Below are 23,242 nucleotides of genomic sequence, written 5' to 3' on the forward strand. Positions count from 1 at the left end.
TACGCACTCCATTTAGCGGGACCCGCCAGCTGACACCACTGTAGTGGTCCTGGACTTCTAATGCCAGTTACAGTTGGACGTTATTTTTTTCCGTCATATTTGCAGCAGATTACCGTTGGTATTTGCTGTACTGTCCAGTCACCAGAAGTATTGACACAACAGGCAGACATTTCTAGCAGTTTCGTACTCGCGGCAGCAGAATTATTTAACCAAAAAAGAGTAAGTTGAACTGGTTAATTAGGGGCGTCTAAGCCTAAAATAAGACCCCATAAACACGAGGAGACGCTGCCGTAGCTTATTGATCAATTCCAGTAACCAAAATAAATGTTGGTAGCCGAGCGAGGGAGTGGATCGTTGGCTGTGGCTCGCGCGTCTCCAGGAAGATTTAGAGGCACGCTACTTGTCGTGACCAACACTAAACAAAAATAGCTTCGTCTTTTGGCCTGCGCTCCGTGACAAGCACGCGCTCACGCACGCGCACACGCACAGATTGAGCAAACAAGCGAGCAGGATTGAGAGATACAGAAAGGAAATTGCACAGAGACAAAGGGAAAGAACGACAAAGAGAATAGGTAACTAGGCATTAGGATAGTTGTGTGTGAGGATGAAGACATTCTGAAAGAATGTCACAAATGTGAAGGATGAGTCATTCTCCCCTCCTCCCCCAGCAGAATATTTTAAATGTATATTTGCAAATGGGAATTGTGCGACAGTCAACAATGTGACGATGTGTCGCTCTAATGACATAGTCGCTGAGTGACATCTTTCAGAATACCAGTTTGTTTCTAGGGGCGTGTAACTGTCAGTTTGTGTAGGACCAAGAAATTGCAGCTTTGGAAAGTTTAAAGTGTTAGGCATGTGTTGGGTTTAATGCGATTAAGGGCGGTGCTCCGACCGTGTCCCCTCACAACTCTGGGCTTTACTGGCCGGAAAGTTCGTTACTGCCATTTCCTTGTTCATCTGCTATTTAAAAGGAGGAAGTGGTGAAGGTTTGTAGGAGCCTGGGCATGGAGGCGGCGTCTAGGTGGGTAGTAACGCCATCTTAGTGTTCTCCAGGGTTAAGTTTGCCGTTATGAAGGTGTTACCTATCGTACGTTACGGCTCGTGATCCTACAGCAGCCAAACTTTAATAAGTCTAGGGATACGACACAACTGCTGTTCTCAATAGCGAATCACCAGTATAACCCCTTAATGGGTAATGAGCATAAAATAGTCTTCATAGGACTGAAGAATAAAGACTAAGCATATGTATATAATTTATATTAAATAAATCTCAAAGGCAAACAGATGATTATATGGTCACAATATATCACATTAAAAATATCACTGTAACTTCCAGACATTAAATCAATACTAAGAATAATTATATGGCTAGAATAAAAGAATGACTTAACTCCAACAAGTGTTATCTCCCCGGTTTCTGCTCAGCTACTGAACTCCAATATGAGAGTCAAAAACACATTGCCTTGCCCCGCGAATAAATTGCCAAAGTTACAATTATTAATATTTCAACAATGGAGCACTACATTGTGACAAGAGTAATCTTAAACTAACTTAATGAATAATTAGTACATATTGATATAGACAACAAAAGTACGTGTTTCTTTACATAGTAATTAAAATATGCATACAGAATAGCATAATGGCATGCACACCCCAGCAACGGACGATCCCACGACAATTTGCCAGATACAGTTCACTCAATTATTATTTCACTCTGCTACCCACTGATGATCACATATAAATCATTAGTTCCCGTGGGAAAACTGATCACACAAAGAAATAAACAATCATTCCCACGATACGCTGGGCCTAACGCCAACACTGTAACATGAATGTGCATTTGCATAGAACATATAAGTATAACAATATACATGCTTGTAATTTACATACAATTATAAATGTACATATTAATATATTCACTTACGTATCTTATAAGGGTACGTAACACTTCCACCTCCAAGAAAAAAAATGCAATGGATTGAAGATCAATGGCATTTTTTCAGAAGTAAAAATGTTAAGTAAAAAGAAACATTTCATTTATGGTACATCAAAACTTCTTGACAAAGCATCAGCAATAACATTTTGTCTGCCTGGAATATGTTTGATTTCTACATTAAATTCCTGCAAAAACAATGACCATCGCAGAATTCGTTGGTTCTTGACTTTCATCATATTTATAAAGATAAGGGGGTTGTGGTCTGTAAATACTAACACTTTATTTCCTGATAAGTAAATCTCAAACTTCTTGATTGACAATATAAGACCCAACGCCTCCTTTTCTACCACGGAATAATTTCTCTGAGCTGCATTAAATTTTCTGGAATAGTAATACACAGGATGCTCAATCTGGTCTAAACCAACTTGAATAAGCACAGCACCTATCCCAACATCTGACGCATCAATGTGTAATATAAATGGTTTATCAAATTGGGGACTAGCAAGAATAGGTGAGGTGGACAATATGCCCTTTAGGTTCTGAAAAGCATTCTGACAATCTTGTGTCCACTGAAACTTTACTTGCTTGCGTAACAAGTTTGTCAAAGGAGCAGCTACTGTTGAAAAATTTCTACAATAACGCCTATAGTATGCACACATACCAATAAACCGTTGGACTCCTTTCTTATTGGTCAACACTGGGTAGTCCACAATGGCTTGAATCTTATCTTGTAAGGGGATAATCTTACCTTGTCCCACCTCGTGGCCAAGATAAGTTATCGTACCTTTTGCCCAACTACACTTATTCATATTTATGGTTAACTTTGCGCTTTCTAACACTGTAAACAAGTTCTTAAGGCCTAAGAGATGATCGGCCCAATTCTTACTGTACAAAACAATGTCATCAAGGTAGGCCCTACAATCTGGCACATCCTTGAGTAAGAAATTCATAAGTCTTTGAAAAGTAGCAGGTGCATTTCTCAAACCGAATGGCATGACATTAAATTCATACGCACCATCAGGTGTAACAAAAGCAGTAACCTCTCTAGCATACTCTGTTAATGGAATTTGATAATACCCTTTTGACAAATCAAGCTTACTTACATATTCGGCATGACCTATGGACTCTATACATTCTTCCAACAAGGGTAAAGGAAAAACGTCCACTGTAGTGTTCTTGTTCAGTTTCCTGTAATCCACGCACAATCTCCAGGTTCCATCTGGTTTTGGCACTAACAAACACGGAGAGCTCCAAGTACTTTGACTTGGCCGAATGAAATCATGCTGGAGCAGATATTCCACTTCTGCTTGCATAATTTTCCTCTTTTCGGGATTCACTCGGTACGGATGTTGTCGAATGGGGGTGCTGTCCAGGAGCTGAATGTCGTGTGTGATGAGGTGGGTCTGGGTAGGAACCTCCCCAAACAGAGATGTATGGTGGTCCAGCAGAACCTGGAACTCATCACGTTGTTCCTCCTGTAAATGACATAGCATCTCCCTGCCATTGGAACTGGAACTGAGAAGTTGGATATTAACAACATGTCCCTCACTACAATTATCCTCAGGTGGTAACTCTTCCCGACTAAAACAAGCTACTACACCAGGTCCAACATAAGCTTTTAATCTGTTAATGTGCACAGTCATTTGGGGTTCTGAAAGATTAGGGTTAATTAGTTTATAAGTTAGGTCTCCCACCTTGTCTACCACTTGGTAGGGTCCTGCGAACTTATGGGACATGGAAGTCCCCATACGAGGTTTCAACACCAACACCAAATCTCCGACATCAAACGACCTTAGCTTAGCTTTGAACTTCTTGTCATATCGTACTTTCATGGCTTGTTGAGTCCTTCCCAGATGTTCTTTCGCCAACTCACGAGCCCGACACAACTTAGCCTTGACCTCGCTCAAGTACAATCCGCTCTGATGAACAGAGACATCTCCCAACAACTTTTCTTGTAGCATTTTAAGAGGACCTCTTACTTGGTGACCAAACACTAGTTCAAAGGGTGAACAGCCCAATGACTCTTGTAGCCCTTCTCTAGCAGCAAACAACACAAAGGGGAGATTCTCATCCCAATTACGTGGATGAGTTTCTCCTGTTGTCTTCAGCATTTGTTTCAAAGTCTGGTGGAAACGTTCAAGTCCACCTTGGCTTTGTGGATGATATGGACTGGACAATTTGTGCCGAATCCCTCGGGATTCGCAAAAAGTTCTGAAAACTTTAGAAACAAAATTTCCCCCATTATCACTCTGAATAACTCTAGGCATTCCAAACAACGAAAAGAATCTTTCAAGACACTTGATGAGATTATGAGCCTTGGTATTCCGTAGAGCATAAGCTTCAGGAAATCTAGTAGTCATACACATGAGAGTGAACAAAAACATGTTACCCGATTTAGTCTTAGGTAAAGGACCCACACAATCAATTACAACATGAGTAAATGGTTCATCAGGAACTACAATAGGTTGCAATGGTGCTCTAGGTACAGATTGATTTGGTTTACCAACAATTTGACAGGGTATACAGTTATGACAATATCTGACCACGTCTTTCTTTAACTTTGGCCAGAAAAAATATTTACTTATCTTATGGTACATATTCGTGATACCTTGATGACCTCCCATGGGGTCATCATGTGCAGCCTGCAGGACCTGCCTACGATAATCATTGGGGACAACGAGTTGGGTTCTAATCTCACAATCCTCTGAAGAGGGAGTTCCCTTGGGTCTCCACCTTCTCATCAGAAGTCGATCCTTGAAGAAGAAACCCGTCCCTTCCTCCAATGCATCAATATTATCAGGAGCCTCAGAAATACACTTACTTAAACTAGGATCAGTAGTCTGTACAACACTTAAGGGCAATGACTCGGACTCAGCAGCGAGCGGGCAAGAACCTAGTAGCTTGATCTCTTTTCCCGATTGATCAGAATAAAATGGAGTCATAGCTACTTCGGCCTCACTCTCGACAACTGGCGCACTGGAGACAAGCGGGCAAGGTACAGATAGTTCAGCCTCCTCACCTTCACTTTCCTTGTGATTTAGGTTCGGCGGGGCTTCTACTACGGCCTCACTCTCATCATCCAGTCGAGTCATAAAAGAATCCTCAAGATCCACCTCCCACTCCTTTACTGAAGGGGTCCTGGTCTTGGGATCAGCAACCTTAGTGAAGACAGGATTACTCTCACCTGTTTTTCCCATTGATCTAGTAACAACACAAGCAGGGTAAATAATATCATCATCTGCTTCCGGTTGAGCTAATACATTATGGGGTTTAGTTAACATGATGGGACACTTGGGCCCTACAACCATTTGGTTGCCAAAATCATTACCTAGAATAATGTCTACCCCAGGAATGGGCAGTTGTTTACTTACACCAACATTACACCATCCTGAAGTATATTTAGAATCAAGGTTAACTTGCAATAAGGACACTGGTTGCACACTACCGGCAATACCCTGGAGAAGCACAACTTCACCCAGATCTCGGGTGTCAACATCATCAAGTACCTTCTGGGTAATAAGAGACTGTGAAGCTCCAGTATCACGGAGTAATTGAACAGTCTTATGTCTACCATTAGTACATAATAAGGTACCTGTGGACATATAGGGTTTGAATTCAGCCATCCAATTGGGACTGACTGTAATACATGAAGAATTAATAGGTTGCACTCCTTTACTCATAATAAGACCAGTTGGTCGGAGTTCAGGATGCAAACTAAAACATGAAGAAATCACATGCCCCCTTCTCTTACAATGGGTACAATGTTTGACAGTGGACACACTGGTATAACCAACTGCCGGTTTAGAATTAGCATTACTAGGCTTAGATGATCCTGGCAATGGAGTAACCATCTTAGGGTTAGTAAGAGAAGAGTTCACGGGAGTAACTGTCGCACCAGGAGGAGACTTATACTGATAAGGAGTACGGTGAGCATTGAAATTTACTCTACGACTAGACTTAGGTGAAGTGGCCATAAACGGGGCCTTAGTCAGCAACTCATGCTCATCCGCGAGCTTTGACAGCTCATCAATATCGGTTACATTCTTTTGTTCTGCCATAAAAGTAGACAACTGGTCTGGAAGACAGGACAATACTTCTTCCATTATGAGAAGATTCTTTAGAGCATCAAAATCAGTGACTGCAAGTGACTTTAACCATCTGTTGCAAAAATTCGTCTTCTGACGAGTAAAATCGGCTATTGTCTGATCCTTGATTCTCCTTAGGTTCCTGAACTTTTGCCTGTGTGCCTCTGGATTTAGTTGGTATGCATTGAGGATGCTTTTCTTTACAAAGTCATAATCAAAACTATGAGCGTCAGGGAGGGATGTGAAAACCTCCTGACTACGCCCCTTGAATTGAGACTGCATAATGGCTACCCACTGATCCCTTGGCCAGTTCATACTGATGGCAATTTTATTAAAATGTGCAAAGAAAACCTCAGGATCTTCCTCATTGAACTTGGGCAACTCTATATACTTATTCATCCTGATGGGATTATTATCACTATTTGTTGAAACATTACTAGTATTTCCATGCCCAGCTGCCATACGCTGTGATTCAAGCCTGAAGTTAGTGTCAGCCATTTGTTGTTGAATCTCTAATTGTTGCTTCTTTGTGGCTTCAAGTTGCAACTCAATTAAACCTCTCTGGTTTTGTGCCGCAATTTCTAAACGCCTAGTCTCCAGCTCCCTTTGCTGAGCTTCAGCCTCTAATTTTTGCTGTTGCTGTTGAGCTTCAATCTCTCTTTGACGAGCTTCAGCCTCTAATATTTGCTGTTCCTTTTGAGCTTCAAGCTTAGCATGGGCTATTTGCGCTTCTAACTCAAGACGCTTTAACGTCATCTGATCACTCGACTCCTCTCTTAACTCTTCTAGAATTTCTTCATCTAAATCCCCATTCTCAACAAAATGCGTCACAATGACTTTCAATATTTGGGCTTTAACCATTCTATTGCTGGCGGTCAAATCCAAATGATTTGCCATTTGTATTAACTCAGTCTTTTTAAGGTTCTGAATCCCTTCAAAGTCTGGGTGAGCCACCAACGCTACAACTTTCTCCTCCATCGTTACTAACACTTGGCACTTGATTCACAAAATTAATTAACACAATGGCACTGCACTACACTTCACTGTAAAATTGTCACCACACTGAAAATTCGCTTGGCCTCACTGCACAAACAAAATATATAGGATGACTTACCTCAAAATCGTGAAACGTTGTTACTTGACACACAGGAAGGCTTGCTTGGCACATGGAATAGTTCTTAAGAAACACACAGAGACACTTGACACTGGTACCTAGGAAGGCAAGGTTAGATTAGCATAGTTAAGTTAAGTGGGACAATATATCCCGGACAGGCCCCCATAACTCTTTGTTACCTATCGTACGTTACGGCTCGTGATCCTACAGCAGCCAAACTTTAATAAGTCTAGGGATACGACACAACTGCTGTTCTCAATAGCGAATCACCAGTATAACCCCTTAATGGGTAATGAGCATAAAATAGTCTTCATAGGACTGAAGAATAAAGACTAAGCATATGTATATAATTTATATTAAATAAATCTCAAAGGCAAACAGATGATTATATGGTCACAATATATCACATTAAAAATATCACTGTAACTTCCAGACATTAAATCAATACTAAGAATAATTATATGGCTAGAATAAAAGAATGACTTAACTCCAACAAGTGTTATCTCCCCGGTTTCTGCTCAGCTACTGAACTCCAATATGAGAGTCAAAAACACATTGCCTTGCCCCGCGAATAAATTGCCAAAGTTACAATTATTAATATTTCAACAATGGAGCACTACATTGTGACAAGAGTAATCTTAAACTAACTTAATGAATAATTAGTACATATTGATATAGACAACAAAAGTACGTGTTTCTTTACATAGTAATTAAAATATGCATACAGAATAGCATAATGGCATGCACACCCCAGCAACGGACGATCCCACGACAATTTGCCAGATACAGTTCACTCAATTATTATTTCACTCTGTTACCCACTGATGATCACATATAAATCATTAGTTCCCGTGGGAAAACTGATCACACAAAGAAATAAACAATCATTCCCACGATACGCTGGGCCTAACGCCAACACTGTAACATGAATGTGCATTTGCATAGAACATATAAGTATAACAATATACATGCTTGTAATTTACATACAATTATAAATGTACATATTAATATATTCACTTACGTATCTTATAAGGGTACGTAACAGAAGGTACCTGAAGAACAGGAAATATCTTGGCATGTTGCTGGAGAGTACCATGAAGGGATAGTCATTTACGTACGAAAGGAAGGTTAGTATATTTTGCACAACAGCCTAGAAAGGGATGAATGAAGTGTTGGTTTGGGCGTTCAGGGAAGTGTTGGTATACAATCTACCGCCATTGGTCTCTCATTACTGTAAGATTCGCACGTTCACCAATTTTTATATAACTTGCATTGCTAATTACTATTAGGTAAATTCCGTTTACCTTGTTATTACTTAATGTGATCAGTACATAAATGAATGAGTGGGTCAGTAAGCCTTTTGCAATTTCCTTTATTCATATGTTCTTAGGCTAAATAATACGCATATTAGGTTATTTACATTTGATCATAAATATGCAAATCGAGTTTGCAAATCGTGTGTAATGCGTGCGTGTGTAGGGGCTGTACCCGCCGTGGTCCTCATCACGGCATTCCCATACATCGCCTGGCTGCCGGCGTTGACTACCGAAATAACTCGCTCAGCCGTTTATCTCTATCTTGATGAAAAAATGTTGATAATGGAGAGACACTTTTCACCCTAAGGTCATATATCTGGCTTTGGAAAACAATGGAAATTACTTTTTACAAGGAGGTGTAATTTTGCCGAGTGTGAAAGAATGTGAGGAGGGTAAGTATGTGGCCGTATGACTCACAGCTACACTACCAACCTTTCCTCGCCGCCGCCGCCACCACCACCACCACGACACTCGTTGCTCTCCTCTCACCAGATGGCTTGCGGCTCATGACGAGATAATGTTCGAGATTTGTTAAGTACAGGACACGTCAAAGTTAGATTAGCGAGAGGTGTTTGATAACGCGGATGGTTATGAACTGATAGTTGGGATAGCTCTGTATCTGTGCTCTGACCCGCTTTCCTGCACCACCATGCTTCAACCTCCACCATTACGCAAGACAACATTTCATTCCACTAAATTCCTTTTAAAAACCGTTGCATTGTTTACATTGGTCAGCGGTGCGGGAGGAAGCTGGTAACAGTGACTGTATGCAGCAGCAGCAGCAGCAGCAGAGTAAAAGTGGTAACAATGCACATGCAGCCCTTGTGTATGACTCATGCCACCTCCACCAGCAGGTGAGGGGTGGGGGAGAACTCGTGCTGGGGAAGAGAAGTGAAGGTCTTAACTCAGGGACGGCTCCAGCAAATGAATGACTGGTCAGTGAGAGGTGCCGCCACCATGCTGGTGTTATTCATCCTCGTGAATAAAATATGTTGGCGACAAGTCATCTTATGGATGCTGGCTTAGCTTCCTTGTTGTATAATGCCAGGTTCACTGTATGGACTCGCGTGTTTGTAATTGACAACTGTTCAGCGCTCTCATTAGTCTCGTAAATATATACTACTTTCCTAGGCTACATAAACCTGATAATCAGGTATACAACATACACATAGTGTATGTTAATGTAGCAAAGCTCTCAGAGTTAGAGGAGTGAATGTTTGCGTGCATAATATTAGCATAAGAAAGGGCAGTGGGCAACTGGCAGCAGTAGGCGTCATCAACGAACTCGTGGCAATGAAATCTGCAGCTGTGGGTGAGGGAGGACGGGTGTTGAGAGGACCGGTATGGCTGGCAGAAGATTGTTCGCTGCACGGCAAGTTACCCACTGGTGTCTTGGTGTCTTGTGGCACACGGGACCTTGATGATGGTAGCTGTAATAGGCCTGTCGTAACAAAGGCGTAGAAAACTCTGAGCTTATATTTTGTATGTCACTTGGCTGATGGTGAATGGATAAGCTGTCGTATCCCAGGTAATGGAGGTTGACAATTTTGTTTGTCAGAGGTTTGTTTGTTGGAGGTTTTTGGTGTTGTAGTGCTCGGTGAGGCATCGTCATAGACCACAGGCAGTGTGGTTCAACTCTTCAGTTAGCATTTGATGAAATACGGCTATACGTAATTTATTAGGCTTAGTTAAGTTAGAATAACCATGATTAGGCGTTTTATCGATATATTAAACGGGTAACCAAAAGGCAACCCGATAATGGATGTAGGTTCAAGAAGCTGGTTAATAATTTCAATGTAAACAGAAGGTTAAGTGGAGGTCATCAAAACAAGTATCTTTTTTCTGTATGTTGTCTTTAACTCTCTCCTCATATGTAAACATGAAGTAGTGTGTGTGTGTGTGTGTGTGTGTGTGTGTGTGTGTGTGTGTGTGTGTGTGTGTGTGTGTGTGTGTGTGTGTGTGTGTGTGTGTGTGTGTGTGTGTGGGGCTGAGGAAGAGTGTTGAGTGAACATGAGAGATGAGTAAAGTGGGTCACAGCCTAGACCAGTGCCTGCTCAGTCACCAGACTCCACCACCCACCCATTCAAACCTCCCTCACTCATTTCCTCCCATTTGTCTTCATTACCGTACATGTTTAATCTCGCAGCTTGAGCAGTGGCAAGTCGCCTTTAACTTGATATTTTAATGCATTGAAGTTTTTGATTCTAGATATTTTAATGAACACTAAGAACATCTGTTTATAACTCACTTGAAAGTTATAGTTGAAGTAGAAGTAAATTATTGTATATTGTTGAGCGGCGTAGTCATGGTTTGCAGCTGGCCGTCAGCCACCACCCCTTTCCCTAAGCATGTTTCACATTGGTTTCTGAATGAATGCTGTTCACATTCACGGCAGAGTCACATCTGCTCATGTGTCACATCTTACGTTTGTGTTGTAAATCCGAGAAGTAGATCTGACCAAATGTAAACTTTTGTCAACAAGACTACCCGCATACCTTACGTAGTTATACTAGATAACTAGTTATACTTTAGATACTTTTATCATTTGTACACAAGAAATATCGATATGTTTTAGCCGGTATGACACATTAGCCTGAACCCAAGCAAAGTATCCCAAGCTTGTCTGTTATAGTGTACGCTGTAAACCTACTCTTGTAACTTGACATGTTTGAGACACCAGAAATGTAACATGGTAAATTAACCAACACTGTGAATATACTGTTAATGTATATGTTAACAAATCCGGTAACTGCTAATCACTAATGTAACTTGCTTACCTAAGCGAACCCATAATGTTCCTCTAACCTATTCACCACCACTCTCAAGATGTCAAGATGAGTATGGGGTGCATAATAAACAAACAACTGAAGGTCTAAGTGTGGAAGAATGTGTGAAGGTAAGGGAAGCGTGGCGAAAACGGAGTGTTTTCATCCATGAAAACAGTTTACTTTATGAGAGGGTAACAGCCCCTCACCCCTTTCAATTTCCAGTTTCCTCTTTATTATACAATACACATTATGCGCTTTCCTTGTTCCTCCCCGACCCCTTTCCACCACCCTTCATCTCTCTCTCTCTCTACCACCACCTACTTCTCATCAGGAGTCAGCTCTCCCTAGGTGGTGTGACCTACCCTAGACTGGCCCCACCAGCGGGAGCACGATAAGCGTGGCAACAGGACCCTCTGGCTGGTATCTCCGGGCACGCCACCCCGAAATAGCCTCGCTTGGCGTAGGAGCCCAGCTGACGCTTTCTAAGAGTGTCGTAGCCATCTTGGCTAGCACTGTGGACTCGACTGTCGCACTACAAGCCTCTGTCTCTACCTCGTGCATTACCTCCCTTATTGCCAAATTTGTTAATATTATAAAAATCTAAACTAGACCAACAACATCGCAATTTAAAATTCTGCATGGTTGAGTGGTGCTATGTGCGTGTCGTCGCGTTTGAGTTGGCGTGGCTATAACTGTTCCGTCCAGACCAAGAATAAAGTTCTGCATTAAGCGTCTTTGGACCCACAACAATAAAATAGTGGAATATTAAGACTAGTGGTGAGTCAGCCCTCGCACGCCAACACATCGACTTATTCTGGACCTCAAGCCAGAGATCGTGATGCCACATCGTAAATAAAGACCACCAAGTGTATTGGTAGACACGAGGCAGTGGGGTGGCAGGGCCCCAGGGTGTGTTGGTGGTGGTGACCCAAGGATGTGATGGTAGCAGGGGAGGGAGGGGGCGGCTAGGAGTTTGGTGGCAGGGGCCCAGGGTGTGTTGGTGGTGGTGACCCAAGGATGTGATGGTAGCAGGGGAGGGGGGCTAGGGGCCCCAGGGTGTGTTGGTGGTGGTGACCCAAGGATGTGATGGTAGCAGGGGAGGGAGAGGGGGCTAGGGGGTTTGGTGGCAGGGGCCCATGGGTGTGAAAGGAGGGTAGGAAGAAGAGACGTCAAGTAGAGATTTGGTGAAAGGTAGGTCCTCCAGCCTACCTAAGGTAGGTCCTCCAGCCTACCTAAGGTAGGTCCTCCAGCCTACCTAAGGTAGGTCCTCCAGCCTACCTAAGGTAGGTCCTCCAGCTAGCCAGGCAGGGGGCTGAAGGACATTAGGCACTACCATGGTTGCCCTAAGCTGTAAGCAGCCCTGGAGTGAATGAACGCGCGGCTGACCTATCAATCAAGTAACCACTGCCGATCGTTAAGAGTGAATCATGCACGAATACTGGATTCTCAAATGTTTTAAATTTACAGGTGACCGCGGCCTTTTTCAATTTCACGAAGATTTTCATCACTCGTACCAAATTGTTTCTGCAGTCCCACAAGTTATATTTTCTTATTTGTTTTTCTAGGCCATAATCTTCATCCTAGTTTAATAAATGAACCCTTGGGGCTAGAAAAAAAGAACGAAGAAACTATAAAGAAACTTTATGTTCAGATAACATTGTAGGCTATAATTACATAGACGTGTTGTGTAGTGTGGATAAGGAAGCCTACGTCACATAGTAAGAATGTGGAGTAAGGTGTTTTGACAGGCTTCCATCTTGACGTCACCAACCATCTTCACATCAGTTTTATCTTAAACATTCTTGTATTTGTTTAATCGACAGTAATAGTTAGGTGCCAAACGAAATATTTAGAAACGACGACAGAGGAATATAAAGACCACGACTGCCAAACTCTGCGTATCTCATTCACCAAATCATAGTGTGGAGATTGTTGTACAGTGAGTGACCAGCCCTCAGGCCCCCTGGAGAGCTCGTGAGTGACTGCCAGGCATATTGATCACTGCCTCTGGATTCCCATGACGTCACCGGAATAAAAAGGGCTAGGCTAGCTATACCCGCATCTTCCTCTTGGAATATAAAGTCCTGGTTAATTAATCAGGGGCTGATTAATTAACACAATATGTTAATGATACACATACACATGAAATTTGAACCATCAGTTGACACTCTGATCGCGATGGTTTAACTTTAGCAGTTATGACAAAATGGAAAAGTAGTTCGTTTATGAAGAAGCCTACTATTAGAGGTTCCATCCAAGGAGGGTAGCGCAAGGCCCGAGAGGCTTCCACCCAGCAATCATGTATTGACGGATGGCACTAACATGTCTGAGTGGCTCTGACGTCAGTAGCAGAGTGCCTGGGCTGCCCTGTGCCAGACCTGCCACCACCAGTATATTCACCTCGCCCTACAGATATGATAACACTTGCCAGCTTGAAATATTAATGTTCTTTTCTAGTTTTATAAGCCACATGTTTACATTAGATGATATACGGTATATTCTTTGTTTATATTTGTCACATTGATAGTTTCATGATAAACTGATGTTGCTAGAAGTGCGAGCTTCAAGCCACCCACCTAGCCTAGCGATGTATAGGGAAGGGAACTATCAAAAAGCGCCAAGCCATTACGACGGTATAGCACTTGGAAGGGATCGGGATTTGGGATGGGACAGGGAATGGTGCCCAAATGGTCCCCAAGTACTTGGATGGTCGGGGATTGAACGTCGACCTGCATAAAGTGAGACCATCGTTCTACCGGCCAGTCCAAGTGGTTGAGCCTAACTTATTCATAGAAACTGGATTTTTTGTGAGCCGCTACTTTTCATAGTACTTTGAAGGTGATGGAAGGTGACTGGGTGCTAAGGTGTTGTGGTAGAAGACTCGTGCATATCTGATTAGGCCTAATGGTTTCTGGTAAGGAAGGCTTACTCCTTCCCCATCCATTTTCAGCGCGCACTGAGGGGCTGGCTAGGGAATGGGAGATGGCGAAAGAGTCCTGGCCCTTATACTCGCATTTAAATGCGCGTTCTCTAGAACATTATTCTTGCGTCATCATTGTTTCCGCGCACAAGCTTCACAAGAAATGTTATAGCAGTATGCAAATATTTGATATACCTGGATATTTTATTGAAGATTTGTATTGACCTGGTGAGTGAAGGTGACCTGACCCAATAACCCGTGAAGGTATGACGCAGTGCTGGCCCTGCATCACAGGCGACGGGATCATGTTAAAGACGAACGACACTTACCACAACACCACCACTACCGCCTCCGCCTCTAACACTACTACTACTTTCACCTACTTCTCTTATTACCATTGTCAGGGCTGGTCTCTCACTGGGACCCTTGGCCTCCATCCCAAGAGGTACTCCCTCAACATGCGTAAGCATTCTTCCCGATACACCAGTGTCCTCTTTTGAGGAACAGTGTTGGCCTAGAAGTACTGTATAGATTAACTTACAATGTTGATGAATCAGTAACATGGAGGGTTCTAGCCAGCGTCCTGGCATGCTAAGATCTTTCGATTGTCGCCACCTTTCAGTAGGAACAATGTGGGGCAATTAGAACTGATCTAACTTAACCTTTCTATCATTGGTCGACTTGTCCCATTTGTTGGGCTTCTCAAATCTGACACCTGTACTGCTGTTTGAATCTACAGGGAGCCGGTCGGTCGAGCGGACAGCACGCTGGACTTCTGATCCTGTGGTCCTGGGTTCGATCCCAGGCGCCGGCGAGAAACAATGGGCAGAGTTTCTTTCACCCTATGCCCCTGTTACCTAGCAGTAAATAGGTACCTGGGTGTTAGTCAGCTGTCACGGGCTGCTTCCTGGGGGTGGAGGCCTGGTCGAGGACCGGGTCGCGGGGACACTAAAGCCCCGAAATCATCTCAAGATCTCAAGATATACCCCTCGGTCAACTGTCACGTTCAGTGCCCGACCATACCCGCTTGCTTAAAGAGCCAGCTACAGATTTATATGGAGGTTACTATCAGAGATCATTCAACGTTAGAATAATCCTATGCAATTTCACTCATTTGAATGTATTCCCTCATACATGATAGAACACGTTTTTTCACTACCACAGTGTGATAGGAATTTGAGAATAGAAAAGGTGTGGAGAAAGTGACAGGGTTGATACATATACTCCGTCAGCACCTTTGGCTCTTTGTAAAGATCTGCCTTACTGGTTGCCTTTATTGTATTGTATCTCAGTGATATGGGACGAGAGATTTTCCCACATCTCCAACTTCCGTAGCTCGTGTCCTCCTCCTTGTCCTTTCTTTAGTGTTACCTTACATTTATTTTCTAGACACCTATGTCTTATAGGTCACCTCAAATGTGTTAGTGGCGCGTCATTTATCAATACCAACTTAGTGCCCTAATTCTTCAATTATTCTATATTTGTGTAAGGTGTCTCCCAGGTCTATATATATTGTCTCCCTCGGCTCCTCCTTGTTACACAGGTGTACTAGGCTAGTGTAGGAGGGGGGGGGAAGGTTAATGGCTCCTGGATCCAAATGAGATAGTGAAAAAGTACAAATATAAAGTGCATTTTTAGGGCAAATTTTAAGTTTTTATTTTTTAATTTTTTTTATAAGATACGTAACAAACCCATCGAAAGTTTTTAAACTTATATCTGGGTCACAATAAATAAAGTTGTCAAGATGTAAAAATAAATTCTAAATATCACTTTTCAAATCTTCTAATTTATTAATTATTTTGTGTGGCAATTTCTGCCGTCCTTTCGTCAGAACACCTGATATTCTTAAGTCTTCCGCCTTCCTTCGTGGTCTTCGGCGTGCAGTTCCTCCTAAGGATCAATAGACCCTGAAATAGGACACCCTGCTATGACGTCATCGTTGGCATGGAAACGTGTAAACTTGCTCTGTACGACCCCGGCAACATTGCTGTTTTTTTTTCATTCTTCGTGTTCACACACACAGTTATATCGTATTTCATGTCAAGTTTACCAAAGGACCTTATCTTTATTGTAGGGGGGGGGGGGGGTTCTATTCTAAAATATAAACCTAGCCAAAGATGTTTGTGGGCGAGCTTGTGTAGTGTTTAAAGGCGCAGTGTTGTAAATAGTGTGTCGGTACCTGAGCGGTTTTGGCGGGGAATGAAGTCTTGGGTATTGTTATGGTCACAGGTGAGGGCTGATGCATGGGAGAGACGGCCTTGTCACACCTGTTGATAGAGCCTATTATTATTATTATGGCAAAGTGTCATCACCGCAGTGACTTACTCGTTTTTAGTGTGTGTGTGTGTGTGTGTGTGTTTACTCACCTAGTTGTACTAGTATTCCTAGTATTCCATTTAACTACCCTGACACTGAAAAAATTCTTTCTAATGTCACTGTGGCTCATCTGGGTACTAAGTTTCCACCTGTGTGTGCGCGCGCGTGCGTGCGCGCGTCGGGGATTGGGGGGGAGGGTGCGTGCAAGTGTACCAAAGAGCGTGTATTTACTATTTGTATTTACTATTTGTATCTGCAGATTCGAGCTATTAGCTCCTGCACCTCGTCTTTCTAATCAATTTTTTTTCTTCTATGTCTACTATATATATTTATCTCTAACACTAATGCGCGCGCATTACACACACACACACACACACACACACACACACACACACCTTTTTTTCTCTCGTAAACACACAAGACAGAAGAGTTGGGTGGAGATGATACTTGAGGACCCAAATGAGCCACAGACATTATAAAAATGTGTTCAGTGGTGTCTCGAGTAGTGAACAAAGGTAATGTATTGAGAGGAGAGTTGGTGGAGGCAGATTCGATACAGTTTCAAATGTAAATATGCAATAGAGCCCATTAGGCTCAGAAAACTTGTACATCAGTTAATTGACAGCTGGGAGGCGGGTTCAAAGAGCCTAAGCTTAATCCCCCGCGTCCTTAACTTTCGCGGGAGGGAGACGGCCTAGGCTAGTGGAAAAACGGTGTGATGGGATGTTTAGTGACTACTGCCGGGGAGAGAGAGAGAGAGAGACTCCGAGTAGGATCAAAGACTACACTGACACATACTATCAAGGGGGTACTAATACCCAATCCAAGCCATCATTGGAAATCAATAACTTTCAATAACAAGTTATATTGTACCCTGCGCCCTGTCAATAGTATAATAGTTGATCTTTAGCCAAGAACTGTAAGGGATTATCAAAACGCTTTCACATTTTTATTTTATTTATATTGCTAACTTTGGTGACATTTAATAATGAATGTGTGAGACTGTTGGGTATTTAATATGGCCTATTATAGGAGATACAGACTAGTGGCCGGTAGGATGAGACCCGCTTCTGTTGATCCAATTGTCCTTCACCTTATTGGTGGTGTGGAGTGTAATCCACTTTGAGCGTGAGTCATCCTAGTCTTGTTAGGTCGTGATTTATTGCTTCTCTTTATGGGAATGGAATCGTTTAAGAGCTATCCAGGTCTTTTCTTATGTGTATATGTTCAAATAGTAACAAGCTTATCGAAGATAGTCAGGTTTAGCAGTTGGTTTAATGCAAGTCGAAGTTCTTTCTCGGTTAAAAAGAACGTCCTGTTTTTAAACTACAAAATACAATTCAACGGAAATGCATCCAAATATTTGTACCTGGGAACCAGAGCTGGGCGACGGTGGCGGCGCGACTGTAGGCTATTTTAGTCCAGATTACTCAGTCTCTCTGGAAATATTTTAGCCTCCAGCTGTTTGTTCTGGAAGCCCCGTGTTGGCTGGGAAATTAGACGGTTGCATGCCATGTGATAGACGATAATAATAGTATAGAGATATTGTGAGCGAGGCCCTAAAGGAATGACTGCTATGACTGCTTGCTTGCTTGTGTGTGTGTGAGACAAGGTCTGTCATCAGACACCGTATGGCACCTCGCCTACCGTGTAAGGCTTCCCTTAGACGTTGACTAAATTGCAGAGTTCAAAATTATTTTATTGGTAAAGTAAGTTTGCACAAACGGAATGAATTTTTAATTCAATTCATTGTGACTACACAGATACAAACGTGAAATTCTTGTGTCTTTTTTACCAGTGTGAGTGTTGGCAACCATGAGTGCACTGTGTGTGGGGGTTGGCAGGCCTGACATAGCATGATTCAGAGGGTAACCAAAATCGTCGTGATTCACGTAGCACCCCCCCCCCCCCAGCACAACTTGGGGGGGGGGGTCGTGTAAGGGCGAAAAGTGAGGCCGACGTGTATTTTGGAATTTATTTATCCAAATTCCCCTTGCATGATGTATTCTCTGATATGGTCTTGCTGAGTACTGATGAAAGTTGGTATGATGCTGTGACCTTGACGAGGTTGTTGAATTGTTGACATTTACAACGAGCAGCGGCAATATTACGCCCATCTTTTGTTCTTGTACAGTTACTTGCCACTCTGTACCAATAGTTACCGCGCTGTATGTAGTCAAGGTGGGGGGGGGGGGGCGTTACCTGCCTCGATGTAGTGGGGAGGTTGTCGCGGTTTGGGGGGGGGGTGTTACGAGCCATGCTGTAGTGGGGGGGCGTTACAACCTATGCTGTAGTGGGGGGGGGGGCGTTACAACCTATGCTGTAGTGGGGGGGGGGGCGTTACAAGTCTTGTTACTTGGTAGTCCTACAATACGTGTCTCGCCAGTTCCGTAGAGCAAGACGAGTTAAAGTGGTGAGAGAGTCTGGAGTTCCCGCGCGGACTAAAGGCAGGAAGTGAAACAGGTATATTTGTAAAGCGAGTGTTTGTATAATGAATTAGCAAGGAGTGAGGCCGGGCAAGGCGGGTGTAATGGTGCACCTGGGCCGCCGCCATGACTCACAAACCTCATTTACATTTTCGGGGACCCTCTCCCCTTCCCATGTTTGGTTGTTGTCTGCATTCTTTAGGGAGTAGTTGCATATTTACCTCCAGATTAAACATGCCGGGACAAGGATGCTTGCTTAAAGAGTAGTGCTAATGGACGCAAGGTGTGCGTCCTCTCACCAGTGGGGCGTATCTGTCCCTCTTACACCCTCCCCTCTCACCAGTCCTGTTACACGTGATCAAGAGCGGACACCACTTTTAAACCAATTCGTCTTGAACTGGTAAGCGGCAGCGAGAGAAACCTTGCCAGACGCCGGTCACCACCACACACCTCTACGCTGTCCCAAGGAAAGCTACCCGGGATGAATTTAATTGTTACCAGCTTGTATCGAGGCTGGAGAAAGGTATGTGGGAGAGTGAGTGCTACACAGTGGTGGGGTGTTGACGCGCACAGAGAGGACGTCACTCATTGGATCAGCAAGGATCATTAACCCAAGGTCCAGGATCCACCCAAGTACTGCCGCTCGTTACACTCCCGCCTCACGCCACCTCCCTCCCTCGTTATGTCTTCACGCTTGTAATCCTCACAACTTAATCTTAAAGGCCACAACATTAGTGTTGAATGCTGCGTTAAATGTATTTTCCCCGTACTAGATTATATGATGGTAAATTAATGGTAAAGTTTTAGGGCAGATAACTTAGATAACATTCATACCAACCAAATAAACAAAAGTAGTAAAGACTGGCCATGCGAGTATTGTGATAAAAGAAGCCATTGTTGGCCACAACCAAGACTTGCAGAAGAGCTCTCGTCTTACCGCCACTCAAGTGTCATCATCTTGACAAATGCAACAATGGCACTAAACTATGTTTGTAGATGAAGTATCGCCGTGCACAGTCGTTTAGTACGTGCTCTGGTGAAGCACTAATCCAAGAGTAACTATTGCAAATCTTTGCCATATCAAAAATCACTTACATTTTTATCTGTATAATACGGCGTAAATAAAGTTTCCTTGTGGAGTGTTTAAAATATTAAGATGGAAGGTGAAACATTACACCGAGTGTAATAACAATGTGGGCTTGGTAGTGTGAGGCGCGCCATGTTGGTGACGTCACCAACTCTCTGGAGATGGGTTGGTTTGCGTCACAGAGACGACCCTAAACGGAGCGGGCAATACTCTTGCTCCCCACTACCAATCTTTGTTCTTCTCTACTCTCGTAAATTACCACTGCTTTTGTCGGTAATACATGTTGAGATTACTCAGTTATGCATCATGTGCACTTGTTTAATGTGTACAGTGCCGCTAGCCAAGGTTAACTCCGGACATTGATACGCCTCGGCTACAATGGATCACTTCCCGCCTTTCATCCTTTAGTCATTCAGAGTAGCAACGCAGCAGCCTTTCATCTGTCCCTTGTTACGTCTTGCCCCAGGGGAAGAGTGCGCGAGCGAAGCACTTGAAGCTCTTGAAGATGGTTTAAGTCTCGTCTCGCAGCAGTCATTGTAAAGCTTTGGCATGATAATGAATGGGATGCAGCGTTAGCCGTTGTGGTAGCATCGTAGCTTCTTACTTGAGGCAATATCTTCCATACTTGCAATACAATTAGAGAAAATGTGAGCTGGTTGCTATTTGGTGAAGCAGATCAGCAGGCCTGGATCAATCTTATTTCGCACCACTAAAATATTGTATAATTATTTATTGAATGACTGTAAGACAGTTGTGGACAAAACTATAAACTGGAAAATGGTGTAGAAGAACTGGCGCTGCAGCAGACGAGGCTTGAGGAGAGAGTGTGGCGGGGGAGGTATGGATGACGGGGGCCGCCGGCCTCACGTTACCCCAGGTGTACGCTACACTAGTGTCATTTACAGACCGGTTGAGAGATGTTACGTGAGGTGAACCTCTCGCCTCACCACCAACCCTCCCTCCCTCCCTCACCACCAACCCTCCCTCCCTCCCTCACCACCAACCATAGTCCCCTCACCGCTACCTCATTTGAGATTGCCTGAAAATTACCTTTATGTAATGATGAGATGGAGAGAGCCCTATCTAGCCTCTGTGGCAGCTGTGAGGGGTCACACGGAGGAGTAGGTTTATGTTGCTGGGAGGATTTAGGAGTTATCGTAAGGAGGAGACAACTAACACGTCATGTAGGGAAAGTTGTCAGCCTAGGTTTGGATTATTGGGACTTGTTGTAGGGCGATAGTTCGGCCCCCCCCCCCTTTCTTGTTACAGCGAAGGGAAGACATGGTAATCCCACGCTATTGTGGTTTGCAATATATATGTATGTCTCATGTCTGATGTGTTTCGCTTGAAATATACGGCAAGGAAAGGTAGAAACAAGAGAGGGATCAAACAGGTGTAGTGATAATTACAGGTGAGGGCCAGGCTGAGAACAGCTGTGGCATGACAACACATGTTGAGTCGCCTCACACCTGTAACTGCCGCCACTAACCTCGACCTCTTCTCCACCTATGCATGTATTACATCAGTCACTATACAGAATATATAAATTTAATTCACCAGAATACACACGAGGATACGGAAGATGACAATTGTTAAGAGTATAGCGTGTCCTTGGCGTATGTGTGAGTCAGGGCGGGTGTGTGCACGTGTCACCCCCCCCCCCCTCGCGTCTTGCTTTACCCACCACAGCTTACCTAACACCACAGGGAAGCGCCAGGTACCAGCAGTGTTGGACCTGTTGCTTTGTAATCTGGCCTTACAGTTGTGGCTGGAGACGTCTTCCACTTCTCTCAATGTAATTCATTTCACCCGTACAGAGTAAGAGCATTTCATTTTCTCTTACTCATTTGCGTTTCCTGCTTCCACTTGTCTTTTTGCCCTACTTTCACTAAATTAAAAAAAAAGGTTGTTCTTGTCCATCTTGTCCACCTCTGACCGTGACCCTTTGTTTTATGTATGGCAGGTACTCTCATACCCAGTTCTCGTGTGTGTGTTACTTTGGTAAACTACTCTTCCTAGGTAGTAGTGTCAAATGACAGTTTGTAAATTGCACTGAGTGAATTCTATCGATGTGACGAGTAGGTTACAATGGCTACACTTCCTACCCCCTACTCTTGTACTGCCCCCCTCCCCCCCTATGTACTACTGCTACTCGTCCTCGTGGTCCTCGTGCCAGAGGTCCCCTGCCCCTCACCCTCCCCTGCCAGGGGTCCAAGGTGTGCGTCACACTAGGCTACAATATCACCAAGAGGCTCCCGTGTTAGGCTCCTGGTCAACCAAGAGTGTCATGTCCTTAGGCTTCTTTTCTGTGTGTTGAACAGCCTTCAAAATATTTCGCCAAGATATTTTAAATTTGTGTAATGTTCCTGCAATATTAAGAAGTGCATCTTGGAATTAGTAATTTGACTAGTTGGATTAAGGCGGGTAATGGTGCTGGTACCTTATAAGGGGGGGGGGTTAAAATATAATAAGCATCATACTTAGCTGTCCATAAATATTTAGTATGTCATTTAATAGAAAATATAAATATTACTTATCAGCTGTAGTTAGCATGAGTAGATGATGTAGTAGTGATGATAATGTCCGTATGTGATGCCATTGCAGGAGGCTTCCAGGCGTTCGAGCGCTTGTATCCGGAGCTGTGTGAGGACGCCTTGATGCGCACCAGGGAGGAGGTGGAGTCCTCTCTCTGCTGCGACCAGTACACCTCAACCGGAGTTCTCATGGCCACCGGCATCCCTTCGCCAGGCAACGAGGCCACCATAGAACAAGCGCAAGCCTCCGAAGTCCTGCCTTTCCTCTATATTGGCAACGCCCGCGACGCCCAGGACCTGAGGGTGCTGCAGGTGAGGCCCCCCCCCCCACCCACCAGCCAGGTCAACGGCTCTGTGGTCATTCATGATTATTTTTTTACTTGAGAGTAGATGGTTGACATTATATAATGTATTGAAATATGCGTTAGTCTCGAGGACCAACAACCCAGCGGGTTTTCTTCCTATTGGGGAGTGTTGTACATGCTGCTATGGCGGTGTGTCCACTCACAAGATGAGTGGCGCTGCCCAATAAACTCGCCCCTCGGGGCAAAATTTAAAAATTTAAATTTAAATTTGACCTGTAGCTGCCCAACCGTTTAAACCCGGGTTCGATTCTCGGTTAATTAAAGAGAAATGATTGGCCACGATGCCTTACATCTGATACCTATGTTCACCTAGCAGTAAATAGGTATCTGGGAGTTAGTATATTGTTGTGGGTGGCAGCTTGATGACCAGTC

General features: G+C 43.6%; 1 protein-coding gene and 1 long non-coding RNA gene across 5 annotated transcripts in view; one reads left to right on the forward strand and one right to left on the reverse strand.

Annotated features, from left to right (window-relative positions):
* Window positions 1-8,128, reverse strand: part of LOC138372936 (uncharacterized) — a 97,098-nt gene extending 88,970 nt beyond the window's left edge. Inside the window, exon 1 of the long non-coding RNA XR_011231008.1 lies at window positions 7,139-8,128. This is a non-coding gene — a long non-coding RNA (uncharacterized lncRNA). The remainder of the gene's footprint in view (window positions 1-7,138) is intronic.
* The window catches only part of LOC123757922 (dual specificity protein phosphatase 10), a 60,403-nt gene that overhangs the window by 11,448 nt on the left and 25,713 nt on the right, over window positions 1-23,242 (forward strand). For all 4 annotated transcript variants that reach the window (XR_011231007.1, XM_045741885.2, XM_045741883.2 and 1 more), the window contains exon 3: window positions 22,576-22,817. Coding sequence is in view for 3 of the 4 variants with exons in the window: in XM_045741885.2 (XP_045597841.1) it covers window positions 22,576-22,817 (242 nt within the window). In the remaining variant the exon portion in view is untranslated. The remainder of the gene's footprint in view (window positions 1-22,575; window positions 22,818-23,242) is intronic.

The sequence above is a fragment of the Procambarus clarkii genome, chromosome 40 (genome assembly GCF_040958095.1).
Source record: "Procambarus clarkii isolate CNS0578487 chromosome 40, FALCON_Pclarkii_2.0, whole genome shotgun sequence".
NCBI classification, from domain to species: Eukaryota; Metazoa; Arthropoda; class Malacostraca; order Decapoda; family Cambaridae; genus Procambarus; species Procambarus clarkii.